General features: G+C 34.2%; 2 protein-coding genes across 2 annotated transcripts; one reads left to right on the top strand and one right to left on the bottom strand.

The window, feature by feature from the left end:
• Positions 1–1,021: 1,021 nt before the first annotated feature.
• Positions 1,022–4,560, bottom strand: LOC140013894 (uncharacterized). The gene is made up of 2 exons (XM_072064122.1): positions 4,178–4,560; positions 1,022–2,494 (listed from the first exon to the last, which is right to left on the bottom strand). The coding sequence occupies exons 1-2, from the start codon at positions 4,522–4,524 to the stop codon at positions 1,186–1,188; spliced, it is 1,656 nt and encodes a 551-aa protein (XP_071920223.1). The 5' UTR covers positions 4,525–4,560; the 3' UTR covers positions 1,022–1,185.
• Positions 4,561–7,860: 3,300 nt separating this feature from the next.
• On the top strand, positions 7,861–12,273 carry LOC113706665 (G-type lectin S-receptor-like serine/threonine-protein kinase CES101). The gene is made up of 7 exons (XM_027228598.2): positions 7,861–9,151; positions 10,378–10,479; positions 10,573–10,769; positions 10,846–11,056; positions 11,160–11,397; positions 11,488–11,641; positions 11,730–12,273. The coding sequence occupies exons 1-7, from the start codon at positions 7,927–7,929 to the stop codon at positions 12,057–12,059; spliced, it is 2,457 nt and encodes an 818-aa protein (XP_027084399.2). The 5' UTR covers positions 7,861–7,926; the 3' UTR covers positions 12,060–12,273.
• The last annotated feature ends 3,424 nt before the right edge of the window (positions 12,274–15,697 follow it).

Here is a 15,697-nt window from a genome sequence, read left to right as displayed (position 1 = left end):
TAATGTATATGAAATAAAAAGATAATTAAAATTTGTGTTTATAATGTAAACTGAATAATAATATTTGAAAGGTTTGTTTGCAAGTTATAGTAACCAAACATAGGTTAATGAATTTGGACATAAACATCGATTGTATTATCGAATCATTTATGGCTCATGAATTTTTTTTTTTTTTTTGGTAGTCCGGAACATGTACCGACCCGAATCCTTTGGACTCAAGTCAGCACGCCAAACTAGGAGGGAAATGCTGCAGCCCCACGCAACGTTTTCCCTAGCGAGTCACATGGTGCTTCAGCGAGCAGTTTCGATTTCGGGACCTTTTGTGTCCAAAGGACCGCTGCTACCACTGGACCAATCGCGTGGGAGGACTCATGAGTTTTTGCTTCCTATGCACTACTACAAAAATTATTGAGGTCGAGTATATATTGGTTTTTGTAATTCTACAAATTCTTATCAATTATGCAGTAGATGTCTAATGCCGTAGATGTATGACAAAAACAAACTAAAAGATGACTCATTTCTTCAATTATAGGAATTTTCAATCGGTTTTTGTAGGTTTACTAATGTTTTATATGGTTGGAAATTCTTGAAATATCATGTTATATCATATTTTATATGACTTGGAAAATTTGTTTAAACTAATAGAGAAAGAATCAATTCATGGGTGAAACTATAAATGGGATAATAAATAAACCCAATACCTAACTCTGATACTATGATGAAAAACTTGTGCTTATATTTTAAAATCAACTAGCAATGCGAAAAGTGACCTAAGATTTTATATGGCTGAAAATTCTTAAAATATGAATGTGTGACATTTTAGTCTCCTAACAATCTTGGAGTGATTCTCTTAATTGACGAGAAAATTTTCAAAACTTGTTTTGAGTTTTCTTCAAAAACTTCTAGTTATGCAAGTTAAAAAGATAATAAGTTAAGAACTAGAAGATAATCTAAAAGAACCAATTCTGACAATGGGCGGAACAAGCAAAAGAATACAACTTTCAATTGCAAGTCTGCTGAATTACGTCAATTTCATACTCCGGAAAACACAAGAACAAGATAAATTATTTTGTGCTTGAATTTTGATGGTTAACAAAAAAATTTTTTTTTTTAGTATTTAACATCTAGAGAAATTTGTAATTTCTAAACCAAGACAAAAACCAAAAAATAAAATAAAATAAAAAATCAAACTTCTAGCTTTTCTTCATGGGATGCCTCTTCAATCACAGAATTCTTCTCTTCAACACCACCAGAGTCCAAGCCATGCACTGGTGAAACCTGCTGGCTATGTTGATCAATAATATGTCCAGCAGCTTTTGCTCCTCTAAAATTATCAATGTTTCCAAAGATCAACACAACAGTTGCAACAATTGCAGTGCAAAATGATATCCCAAAAGATCTTTGCACATTTCCAGGGATTGCTGATGCAAGCGCAAAACCAGCCCAAATCCCTAAAGCTCTCACCCATGAAAACCATGCAGAAAATGCCCCTTCTTTCCCTGCTGGAGAACAATCCAACAGAAGTACCCTTCCAAAAGCATATAGCAAGCCTGTGGAAGTGCCGTGGACAGCAGAAAATAGTAGCAAATGGGGGGTCTTCCAAATTTCGTGGCGAAAATAAAATCCGAATCCTGAAGTTGCTGTTGATAGAAGAAGCCCCAGAAGCTGCATTTTCACTGCATCAGCCCTTATCAATTGCTGCAATTGATGCGATAACGGAAGAGAAAGCAAGGGGAACACAAAATATATCATCCAAAGAAAGAGTATGTTTTTTCCTTCGAGGCAAAGATCGCCTATGGAATAAAGCAAAGCTCCTGTGAAAATGCACATTGTTGTGAATGATGAAAGGAAAACCCCAACTATACTTCCTGCTGCATGAGGGTACTTGAAAATCGATACGACATGGGTTTTTGGGATGGAACTTGTTGATGAATTTGTTGTCGAATTTGTTCTAGTGGTAATAAAGATCTGGGCTGTGCCAGAAAACCAGATTATGCCACTGAAGATGGAAACAACCCACAAAGTAGTGAGAATGTCCGATTTTCGGAGCATGTAATATATGAAGGCAGAGATAACAGCAGCACCTAGGCAGCCAGAAGCAGTGGAATAAACTGAAAGCAATCCAGCAACAGCTTTTCTGTTAGGAAATTGGCTTTTTCTTATGGTGGAACCAACGAATCCACGTACCATTAGCCCAAGGTGGCGAGCGTGGAAGGTGGTGCCAATGGTGCTAGCAACAACTATGACAGCTACGTATGGTGGAAAGATCCATCTTGTTTTGAAAAATCCAACAGGAAGGCAGAAGAGAGCTCCAACTGCTGTGGCTGCCCCGGCTATCAATTGCTGGTTTTGGCCATGATCAAGGTGGATGGAGAACATGCTGAGGACTGGTGCTGCAAGAAATAGTCCTAGAAACCAAGCAACTGAAGTCCACTCTAGTGGAGATAATTGGACGTTGTTGACTTCAATCGAGGGATGAATTAATCTTTCATACCTGGAAATTTAAAGATCGGAGAGATTAATTATCCATGTAATTACTTAGTTGTCAATTTTTTGGTACATTAATTAAGTAGTTAGATTTTTTTTTTAGGAAATGATAAAAATATATTATTGATAGCCACATTATAAAAATGATTAGGAACTGACCAACATTGATTTGAGCCTTCTTAAGAAATTCTACAATGAGATGTATGGAGAATCTATTCAACTGGATTTAAGTTTTCGGAGTTTGCGTTTATGAACAAAAATCAAGAAATAACATGTCTTGGAAAGAAAATTTATATCGGAGCTAGTCTTATTTGAAAGTACTCTGTGTATATGATTGATAGTGACGACGATGATTATTTAGAAATCCTAGGAAGTATCGATGTTTCAGGTTAACCACAACAATGTTAACTTGCGCTACGACGTAGAGCCACCAAAAAAGAAACACAAAGATCCGGTAGCACTTTCAATGGATGGGACCAGTCTAAACTCGATCTGTTCGGTGTCACAAAAGCCCAATGAATCTAATGTTTCGTTAAGTTGGACTCAGTTTGAACCTTAGCGTTGGACTCGAATTAAATATTAGTTGAGTTTGAACCTTATTAGGTTTAAATCAAATATAGGTCTCATCCTTTAATCTAGATATATATATATATATATATATATATATATATAATATATTCATATTTGGTATATAAATTATATATCTAAATATATAGTACTAATACTTATTAGTTATGTGTCAAAACATATTAATATAGATAAGAATATTAAATATACAAAATTATGTCAAAAGATTCAAATTGAGGACCTTTGAAGACGTATTGACTGTTGATCATGTTTTATTACTATTTTTCATATATTTTGAATTAATTGTATATATTATTGTTTGAAAATTTTTAGTTTATATACTTTTTAATGAATTGTTACTTGTTCGTGTATAATTTTAATGTTGTGGTCTTGTGAATGTTAAATTAGCTTGAGAAATTATTAGTTATAATAATTATTTTAAGAAAATTAATGAGTAATAAATGAGACTGAGTTAAATCTGAATTAGATTCACAATTTGAGTATTTTGTGAGCCAAATATGAGTTTAATATGTATCAACCCGAAACTCATAATCTGTATCTCCAAAATGGTATTAACTATATAAGCCGAGCTTGATCAGTTTGTTAAAACTCGTCTCAAATGACCCAATTGACAGGCTTAGACACATGGAGTAATATTCAATATATTCTCCACAACTTTGTAGGAAAGAATCTGGCAAGAATCAAGGGATACTGTCATTCCTTGTCCTTTCTTCTATTTTCCTTTGCATGATTGATTCACTTTGTTATGCCATCTTCATATTCAACAACACGAAAACATTAATAATGATAGTAAAAATAAAAATCAAGATAAAATATTATTTATTTCCAAGATGAGAATGCCAAGTGAGTCATGGGCTAATATCTATTAAGCAAGGTTAAATTCCACTATGCTCATACTTAATTAGTCTTCACTGCATTAAATCCAGCTAAATATTGAACTCTTCAATATGGCAATTAGTCTTCACTAGCTTGTAATCTCATTTCACTGTTTACTTTTAGTCCCTAAGTTAACAAACAAGTATGCTATGATCCTTGCTTTAAATTCAAAGAATGCAAAGCATTTCACCGACTCTAAATGAAAATCAGATTGTTGATCACTTACAATTGCATTTTCCTCTCAGTGCATTCGATTCCCTTGTAGCTTCTAAGCCAACCTTGCTGAGGTTCTGGTGGGTTTGACACGGTCTGGCCAATTATAAGAGGAAAAAGAATAGGAACAAGAACAGTATGAATGAAGTAGGAGCATAGTCCATAAAAATACCAGCCAAAAACTTCACCCCTCGAAGGCTTTTCTTGATTTCCTGCATATTCTTCGTAAGCCTCCCTAGCTCTTTGAATTTTCATGGCTACATTGTTGATATCATGTATGCTCCCATCCTCCTCATCATCCACTGGCCTTGGCCTTCTTGCCGGGGTTGCTTGAACCTCACTTTCAATTACTTCAGCCATGAATTTAAGCACTTTTTAGTCAAGAAATGATCTCAACTAAATAGGCTGCCAGGAAACATCTGCATAGAGAGTTTCGCACAGTTTGGATTATAAATATCAATAAAGGGTACAAAAATTTGAAATTGCTGAATACATTAGTTGCTGGCTGTGAAAATTTCAAGAGTTTGGGAAGGCCTCGGTTTGTTCATTTTGGCACTAGCAGCCTAAAACTTCCTATTGTTTGTATCTATCTTACACTTGGTTTCCCTTTCTCCATATCACTTGACAGTTAAGAGAAATCAACCATGTATATTCATGTCAACAATAAACAACTAAATACATGCAGGAAAAAATAAATCGACAGCGTATCAATGTTATCTTTGTATTTTTTATGCCGGAAGAATCAAGAAATCAGAAGGGCCCCAATCAGGCCACCTAGTTCCATGAACAGGATAGACATGTAATTCTACTAAAAAAAGAAAAAAAAAAATACCAAGCTCTTAGTTTCAGTAACAGAATAGGTTTTAAGAACTGAATATGGCTTAGGTGCACATATTAGATTTCTTACACCCTGTTTGGACAGCAGTTTTCCAAAGAAAAATTGGTTCATTTTCCGTGAATATATTTCCCTATCACTTTTTTACCTCATATATATCAAATCGTTACAGTAATTTTTACAAAAAATCCAGAAAAATGCAATCCAAACAAGACCTTCCAGTCTAGACTAGAAAATATTGTCATTGTACAATTTAGATTTGTTGGTCTATTGCAGACCTAGAAATCATAATCAGTTGTTACTTCGATAGTACTAATCAAACGAGTGACAAGGTATACTGTAGCTATGATGACTAATTCTACTTTGCACTCACGAACTTGTACACTAAGTTTATTTTACGTCCTAAATTTTATTTTAGATACCTTTTATTCTAATGTTTTAAATTTTTTCCACTTAGATCTATCTGGTAACATCATTAACAAAATTAACGGGATAGACGACCGTACAAGTTAATAACAATGTATTTTTTGTTAAACTATGAATCTATAATCCTCCCTTTGCTCCTTTTATCTACTTTTAGTACATTGTTATTGATTTACACAGTTTTCTAATCGGTTAATTTTGCAAATAATGCTATCAATTGAACTTAAGTAAGACAAAATTTAGATATTAAAGTGTAAAATATCCAAAGTTAAAATTTAGAGTGCAAAATGAGAATACGGTAAAATTCGGAAATATAAAGTGGAGTTAGTCCTAACATGTTGCAAATTATATATGAGTCATATATATATATATATAGTATTGTAATTGAAGGTTGATATTACTTATTACAAATTTCTAACTTTTCCTCTCACCCTTTATTGTTAATTTCTCGCACTGGTGGCTGGTACAATGTGATAAAGGTTACATAAACTAGAATTCTCGTTAATTTTAAAAATCTTAAATAAAGGAGTTCTAAAAGAAAAGCCAATTCGATCAAATGCCACTGCTTGAAGATTTCTTCGTCTTCCAACATGGTAGCGAGAGTCAACCAACGTGATGTTTCCCAGCAAGTCAACCAACGTGATATCACAGCAAACTTAATCATCACTTCAAATTCATGTCTTGACTTCCTCTTGATTCAAAATGCGTCCACCCCTAATTCTTTCGCATCATAATGAAAAGGATATATAGGGATAATTCCAGAAACCTCACTTGAGGTTTAGTGAAATACCACTTAGCTCCATGGAGGTTTTCAAAATCTCACTTAACACCTTTCGAATTGACATTTTGGTAACATTGTCAATGTCAACCCTTCTATCCAAAAGTAATCCTAGAAAATTCATGTTTGAGGAGAGAGACTATCTTAGCGCCCTTAATAACCTTGGGCTATAAAAAAAATGAACATTTTACAAACCAAGAAAAAAAGTACTAAATTGGAACCATCTTAAAAGTGAATGGTTGAAAATTGATAACGATTTATGTTACAGTCAATACTCATTACTATGGCAGAGAGAGACAGTAAAAGCAAATACTATTTTTTAAATCATTTCTACAACCTTCATAGTGTTGAAGGCAATTAGTATATAAAACTCATACATTTGAACAATCAATGAAATTCAACTTCATATGATACAGAGATTTTACTCAAAATAGAAAATTTTTTATGGGTGTGAAAATGAAAATTTATTATAAAAACAAAAGGTTAGAATTTGAAAAGCAGCAGAGTCTGGAGCTTCAATTACTTCATTTTTCTTGCACTCTACATGAATAAGAACAAATAAATAAATAGATAAATATAGCAGAGTCCGGAGTTTATTTGAATGATTTATTTGAGATAATTACTGTAACACTTTTGTGATGTGACGTATGTGAGATAAAAAGGTGATTGGAATTTGTGAAGCAATTTTATTTCAAATCTTCTCAATCCAAACACACCCAATGGCCTTGTTTGGATTGCTTTTTTTTTTTTCCAAAAGATTTTTACTTTTTTTTTTTCATAAAAATAGTTCTCAATCGCCTTTTTATTTTTCATACATCAAATCATTACAATATATTTTTCTGAAAAAAAAACTCTAGAAAATTGAAGTTCAAACGGGCTAAGGTGATTTTAGATTGTAATTTTCTACCAAAAAATTTTTACATTTTCCATGAGCACATTTTTCAATTATTTTTTTAATTTACATACATCAAATCGCTATAAGGAAAAAATTCTAGAAAATAGCAATCCAAATGGGGAATTAGTACTTTTAGTTTTGGGTTGGTATGCTTTTATATACCTCATTTTGTTGTAACGTTTTCTTTTCCAATGTAAGGATTCCATCTTAACTTTTAAGATTTTTTGATTTCCATCTAGTACTTTGCATATATCCTGGAATAATTTCAGAAACCTCCCTTGAGGTTTCATGAAATATCACCTAGTTTTCCTGAGATTTTCAAAATCTTACTTAGCACCCTTGAAAAGATGGTGGAACCATATGTCAACATCAAAGGTCAAGAATTGTCAACCGCCTAATAGCGACCAAGATAACAAGTCCTATTTTATCCTATTTGCTTAGAAAACGCTGATGCCATGAATCTTGAGAGCGTCCTTAATTAGTATGATTTTCAGAATAAAGGCACAAGAGTCACTTTGGGTTTTCTGGAAAAAATTGAAAAGAACATATATTTGTTTCTCTGGGTTCTCATCTTTCCCTGGATATATTTTTTTAAAAAAATTAAATATCTATTTTACTTTCACACTTAACTCAGTCAAAGATTCAAAAATCAAATATCTATTTTATTTTCACACCTAAGCTGGTCAAAGATTTTTAGTCGAATCAATCACCAATTCAGTGTAGAATAGCGGCCAAGAGACAAGTCAATGTCGTGAACTCTTTGTCTTAGCCTTCCTTCGAGTATGACACTTTCAACAAGACCAATTCATCCAACATACAAATTTATAACCGATGATAAAGCTAGCAACCACAAGCATGGTGATGTATTTTTCCAGAATTAGAATATCAAAAATGAAAACTTCTCTTTCCTTGATATTGTTTGCAATCTTTGGCAGCCTGTGTCTAAACTATATTCTTCCAGTAGATGCAATAAGCACAATAAGGCCTGGTGATAGATTGAACTCTACTTCACAGCTTGTATCTGAAGGTGGGAATTTCACACTAGGATTCTTCACAATCAAAGAGACAAATTTTAGCTACCTTGGAATTTGGTATACTTCTGATGACCAAAGTAGGAAAGTATGGGTTGCCAATCCGGACGCACCAGTGATCATGAATGATGCAGGAGCTGTATCTCTCACAATTGACAATGAAGGAATTCTGAAAATTGTCAGTGGAGATAACACTGTTTTGAATGTTTCTGATGAGGTTGGGACAGGCAATACAACAGCTGTTTTGCAAGATTCTGGCAATTTTGTTCTAATGGATGCAGAGGCGGATAACCGGATCTTATGGCAAAGCTTTGATCATCCCACAAGCAGACTTCTTCCTGGGATGAAGCTTGGAGTCAATTTTACGACAGGGCAGAGTTGGACGCTGACCTCTTGGTCAAGTGATGAAGTTCCGGCTTCTGGCGCTTTCAGATTGAGCTTGGAAAGGATTCAAGATTCAGGGCAGTTGGTCATTCGTTTGCGCGGAGAGGATTACTGGACTAGTGGTCCTTGGAACGATCAAACTTTCCAATTTTTGCAAACATTAACTGCTTCTTATAATATGTTTCATAACAACCTTACTTTCACATCCACTATTGACAGCATTTACTTCACTTTTCAAAGTATTGGTTCAAGTTTATCAATGTTGGAGTTGACCCCAGACGGGGAAATTTTGGATGATGCAACCAGTCTTTTCGTCAGTCCTTATGAGAAATTTTGTTATGGGTATGAAAGTGATAACGGATGTGTCTCTTCTGCATTGCCTAGTTGCAGAGGCAATAAGGACAAGTTTGAGCTGAAGAGTGCATATTTTGTTGATGGTGACTCTAACTATGATAATAATTCAAGCCTGAGTCTCAGTGATTGTATGAAAAGGTGCTGGAATGATTGCAATTGTGATGCCTTTGCAAGTAATAGCAATGGCACTGGCTGTATAACCTGGACGGGTGGAAAACAGTACCAAATAGACGAGTCTGGCCAAACAGTGAAAAAATATGTGCTGGTAAAAGCAAAAAAATCCAAAGGTAAGTCCTTTGAATAATATTCCTTATATTTGAGGTATGTTTTCCTCTTGTTTTTCCATTTGGTACAGAATTGAATGTATTTACGGGAATATGTTTTCAAAGGATCCAAGATCCATTCACTTGCTGACACAGTCCAATGATTCAGAGTGTCAATTACAAACGTGCAAATTACAGCACTTGATAGTAGATAGCACCTTTGACATTCTTGCAGTTTGAGCTCGAAACCTTTTACTCTTGAGGTTTCAGAACTGGTTACCAGACTAGGGCCTCATCTCCATTAAGAAGTTCATCTTACCACCAGACTATGCTTGGATTGCCATTTGTACTTTCCTTCCAACTTAGGCAGTTTAGCAGATTGATTTATTATTCATAGGAATATAGCATTGCTCAGGGCCAAATAGTAGGCAGCATCATGTAAGTTTGGATCAACAACTCTTGGCAAGAGACTGATACGCAAACCTCATAATACCTGATAAGTTGACATTTAAGCTGTTCTTGATCTCAAGCATCAGAAATGACCCAAAAAAAACTAGAGGACAGCAGTTACTGGATAAGAGTTTTGCACTGCCAAAAGCATTAGTAATGGACTTCTTGTGTGAAAGGTAGAAATTTAGCATGTCAGCTATCAAGCTTTGCATAAGATCTGTAATGGCTAGTCTACATCCTGTTAAGTCGCATTAACTGCTATTCTAATTTGATCCAAGCCTAAATGATTAGAGACCAACTAGAGGTCCTTGACCATCATAGGGAATTGGCAATGTCCATATACATGCTAGGAGAACTTAGGTTCAGATTACAGGATGTGCACCTTGGACTGGCAAGCAAGACAATACTGCTTATGCTCCACAAAAATTGGATGCCTGTAATTCGTACTTTAGTGATATCATAATTCAATTGCAGGTTTGATTACAAACTAAGTAAGGCTTTTACCAGTCCCTCTCGAATTTATTTCCTGACAGCTTGTGTAGTCCTAAAATGACTGTCCCAAGCCAATGAAACCCAAACACCTGTAGCTCAAGCATTACCATTGAATTGGAGATCTCAGAACAATCAGATCAGGACGTCACTGCTTCTGCGGGGAGAAATATTTTAGAAGAGGCAAAAAAGAAATTTAAAAAACAAAATTCAGTCTACAATTATTAGATTTTGGACATAGATGAAAGGTGAAAGTCTTAGCTCGAGTATGTCTTGGATATATAACCTCAGCAGTTCAATTGTTTGTGCAGGAAGAGCATGGATATGGGTAATTGTAGCTCTGTCAGTTGTTCTAGTACTAGTGCTATTAGGCTTGTTACGCCATCTGAATCGAAGAAAGCACAAAGAAGAAGGTACTAGTCATACCACTCATAATTTGTAACTTTTGTAACTCCCATATGTTAAGTTCATCTCTAACGTAATATAAATCTGATGCATTGTAAAAGAGGAGAAGAGACTGCGAGACGAGTACATACATCAGTTGACAGAAACAGATAGCTTCAAGGATGTCAATGAAATGGAAAACACTGGTCGGGAAGGCCACAACTTGAAAATCTTTAGTTTCAGTTCCATAATGGCTGCCACCAATGACTTCTCAAGCGAAAACGAACTTGGAAAGGGTGGTTTTGGACCAGTATACAAGGTGAATTGCCTCCGTTGTCCCTTAAAGATTGTAACAAGTTTATATGCATGCTAAGAATCTTTAATCCATATAACAGGGAAAATTGCTTGATGGTCGGGAAATAGCAGTTAAAAGGCTTTCAAGGACATCAGGACAAGGACTCGTGGAGTTCAAAAATGAACTCATACTGATTTCCAAGCTCCAACATACAAATCTTGTTCGAGTTTTGGGATGCTGCATCCATGAAGAAGAGAAAATGTTAATCTACGAGTACATGCCAAATAAGAGCCTGGATTTCTTCCTGTTTGGTTTGTAGCAGTTCTTTTTATGTTTTATTTTTACTGATTTCTGATGTGCTTTTCCAGTGAAATTTACGGATTGTGGTTTGTGTCTCTCGTTTCTCATTAACAGACAAAGAGAAAAAGGAGCTACTGGACTGGCGAAAAAGATTCAATATCATTGAAGGTGTTGCTCAAGGATTGCTCTACCTACACAAGTATTCTAGAATGAGGGTTATACATAGAGACCTAAAGGCTAGTAATGTGTTGTTGGATGAAAATATGAACCCAAAAATTGCTGATTTTGGTATGGCAAGAATATTTAAACAGAATGAGACAGAGGCAATCACTAACAGGGTTGTAGGAACATAGTAAGTTCACTCATCCCTTTTCCTAAATGCCACTATTCTGCCTACTTTTCAAGATTCATAATAAGCAAAATTGCCAATCATTTTATGCAGTGGCTACATGTCCCCCGAGTATGCCATGGAAGGAACTTTCTCTATCAAGTCTGATGTCTTCAGCTTTGGGGTACTAATCCTCGAAATCATTAGTGGTAGAAGAAACTCTAGCTTCTACCATTTTGATGACCGTCCGCTCAACCTTGTAGGATATGTAAGTTTTTCTGATATGTCTTTTTGCTCAACTTTGTGAAGCAAACCTCAGGGCAACATAAATAGTGCGAAAAATGGAATTGTTTCAGGCATGGGAGCTCTGGAAAGAACGGGTGGCCTTAGAACTAAAGGATCCTGCGCTTGGTGATGGCTGCAACATAACTCTGTTACTGAGATCCATTCATGTTGGCCTTTTATGCGTGCAAGAAAGTGCGATGGATAGGCCAACTATGTCAGAAGTAATCTCTATGCTCAACAATGAAACTTTGCCTTTGCCAGCTCCAAAGCAACCGGCCTTTTTTACTGGGAGACAGGCCCTTGAGTGGACTTCATCTGAAACAACATCAACAGGACAATCAGGGAATAATCAATACGGATCAGTAAATAACTTAACCATCTCAGCCATGGGCGCACGATAAAATCTTCATCAGTTTTTGAATTCTTTTATAGCATCACATGAATGTTTGTTCTGCTGTACATTGTAGAGAAAATTTTGTATCAGCAGTTCTTGCCACCATTTAGATCAGATGGCATTGTTGGGTACAGAGGATAGGCCTAGCTCTCCATGATGTAAAATGTAAACTTCTGATTTTTACTAATAACCTCATTCTGATTTTATTTTGGCACACACAAGTCTCAGTTTGAGTTTCTATACCACTTCAAATGTCACTAAGAAAAGGTAATAAATGTAAAAACAATAATTTAGAACCCCTAATTAAAAAAAGTAAATTAGCATTTTCACTTTATTGATAGAAAGTAAAGTAGCGTTGCTAATTTAAATACAGGGATGTGGAAGAAATTTCGGTTAGTTGAAACATTACAACACTTTTGCCTAAAATCATTGGCAACAAAATACCCCTTTTGAAATACCCATTAAAGTGACACTTGTCCATCTTATTATAGCAAGTATTTTCTAAAAAATTTAAAAATTTTTGGGCAATGATTTTTCCGATACAGCAATTATATTCAGATAATTTGCAAGAATATGAGTGCGACCATCATAGTGATTGCAAACTTTATTTATGTCCTGGGTACAACTTCAAAACGTGAAAGATGATTACCAACTTTGGTTACTACGAATTTTAAAGAAAAAAACAAAAAGAAAAAAGAGAGAGAAGTATATGCATAAATGTTTCTACGATTCTAGTCACTCTATGAATTAATCTTTTCTACACTTTTAATATAAATTATTTTTAAACTAGCAAGTGCAAATACATGATAAGAGATCTTCTTTAGAATTTTAAATTCTCATATAACATATGTAGCATGTTCAAAATTCACTCATGTTTTTTAAAAAAAAAAAAAAAAAGAACCCAGAGTAATAGTGTAAAAAAAAAATTTAGTTCCACACAATCCTTCCTATTGAAAGAAATAATTCCCTACCTTCTTATTTTTCATAAGTAACCAAAAAAAAAAAAAAAATAGGGGAATTTTCCTCAAAACTCAAAAGAAAGCATAATACTACCATGTGTTATGCTGATAAGAACAGAATTAGTCGTTTATATACTGATAATATATACAACATTACCATTAGATGCATAATAATTTATTTAAATTTAAATTTAAAATTCAAAATTTACTTATGTATTATGCACATATTGTCAATATATATAAAATTTCCTCATTAAAAAAAACTCAACATGTTCAGGACTTCTTCGTAGCAACTATCTTTACAATTAAGAAAGTTTAAGGTTGAACTACAAACAAAAATCAATCATTTTCTTCTCATTGTCGTGCTCTATTGAAGTACAAACAGTAAACAGACAAGTATATATTGCCGACAGCTCAATCATTTTCTCTGTTATTCCTCCAGTAATTTGGCTGAGTCACATGCCTCGCTCCCCAATGTTGAATAAACAAAGCCATTGATCACCGAACAAATCCGCAAGAGTGTAGTGGATTTTTTATTCTCTCTTACTAGTGCTTTTGACACCTTACATGTGTGTTTATTTTTTTAAAAAAATGTATAATTATGCTTTTTGTCTTACATTAAGTTATTACATATGATGCTAAACACGTACGTGTTTATTTGAAGAATATATAATTAAAACCTTTTTCTTTTTTGGGGAGGTTCTTGTACTTAAAATTATGGTAGAGAAAAAGAGAGGATGTGAATAGTTTGAAAACTAATTTTAAAGGGTATTTTTGCTCTAATATAAAGTGACACATTTTATTTATACCAAAACGAGTTTTTCTCCTTTTATGTATAGTAAGATCATTAATTTTGATGGATTAAGATTTCTCTTTGCAGCCTACCATTTTGGGTTGTCCAAGACTCCTGCAGTCTACAAATGATGCTACTTAGTGAAGATTTAGGAAAACTGATGAGCTCAATCTTGAAAAATGTAGTACGAAGAAAATGATGATGTTGTACATATCAAGTAAGTGAATAGAGCAATCAAACGGTTTTCTATTGTTGTGAGGGATTATCACACGGGTTTGAATACAAAAGAAAAGAAAAAAGAAAATCTGAGATTACTAGTTTCTTTTTTTCACTAACAAACTTTTGCTTCTTTAATTCACATAAAGTACAGAAATTTTTTCAGGTAACTTAACATGAAACAAAACCAGAAGGATGCAACGTGTATTAACAGTAAATGGAAAGACAATAGCTATTGATACATACTTAAAAATGCATTCAGATAAAATTAGTTTTTATAATTATTGGAAGGGCGTTTCCTAACGTTAATTTGAGAAGAAGATCAGTGACGAAATTTATGCAAAAAGAAATTCAAAATTTTCAATGATCAGCCAATGTTTTAAAACTCAAACTGGCCATCAACTCGGTCGAGGTCATGGGTCAGGGTCAATGGGTTCCAAGAAGAGAATGACATCATCATGATATCATACATATATTTAATTTTAAAAATTAATATATTATGTAAAATTTTTAAAAATATAGTAATACTAAAAAGGTAGGTTCAATGTATGTCTGATGTTAAGATACCTTACAAGAAAATAAGGTGGCATAATTAAGTAGCAATTTATGCAATATACAATTTAATGCATATTCAACAAGTTTAGAACCAAATTGGAGGGCTTATTTGAAAAGAAATACAAGAATTCTATAAGTTATAAAATGTTTCTAGGTGTAATAATAATTTTCTATTACTCTAGGGGTCAAATCATAAAATTGATAAAATGTTTCTTGGTGAATTTTTTACTTACTTTTTTTTAATGTGTTTATCCCTTTTTGAACTTAGATCTTCCAGTGGAGTTGTTTGAGAGAGATTTATGGTAGGATATGTGACAAGATTTGAGAATAGTTAAAAGAAAGAATCAAAAAAGGTAAAAATGGAAAAGATGGGAAAAAAAACCTCGGTTTCAAGTGGTTCTTTCGGTTTCCAATCAAACCTGATTTTTGATTGGATTTGACCGAGTTTTTGTTTGATGGTTTTTTATGACAACTCGGACTAGATGTTTATGCGATTCCCATTTCAACCTATTGAACTGATCAAATCTGATCCGAGTTTCAAAACACAACGGTCAAGAAAGGCCCTTAGAGTTTTCTTTATTATCCAGTCCAAGATTCAAATCCTATACCTGACAATTGAGGATCGAAGAAGTGTGGGGAGGGATGGGTGGGTTAAAAAAAAAAAGAGCAGAATTAGGATAGACCAATCCAAAAAGCTTCTTTTTTCCTGTTCAAGAATAGAATATTGGAAATGCATTGTTTGGCAAAAGGGGCATGTAGGCGCCCGTCACAAATTTGGATTCTTGAATGATCATAAAATGCTTAAAGATCATAAAGCTCTTTTTTAACTTTGGAAGTATTGTATACTAAAGAACTTTATATATAAAGTGGGAATGGTACTTAAATTGCTTGTTGGTCTTTCGTCCTCCTCATGCGGAAATCACGTGGGACTGTGTGTTGGAAATGACATCTTAAGTGGGTTGCTGCCTTTTGCTCCGTTATCATTATCATACCCCTGCACTGCCCATCTTCTAATCTTTCCCCCCCCCCCTCAATTTAGATTGGTCACTATCCACTATTTGCTTCTTTCATCATCATCATCAAGCTATACAAAATATAAGCAGACCTTTGCCCATTCTTTCT

The sequence above is a fragment of the Coffea arabica genome, chromosome 8c (genome assembly GCF_036785885.1).
Source record: "Coffea arabica cultivar ET-39 chromosome 8c, Coffea Arabica ET-39 HiFi, whole genome shotgun sequence".
NCBI lineage: Eukaryota > Viridiplantae > Streptophyta > Magnoliopsida > Gentianales > Rubiaceae > Coffea > Coffea arabica.
This window is presented reverse-complemented; position numbering and strand designations above follow the sequence as displayed.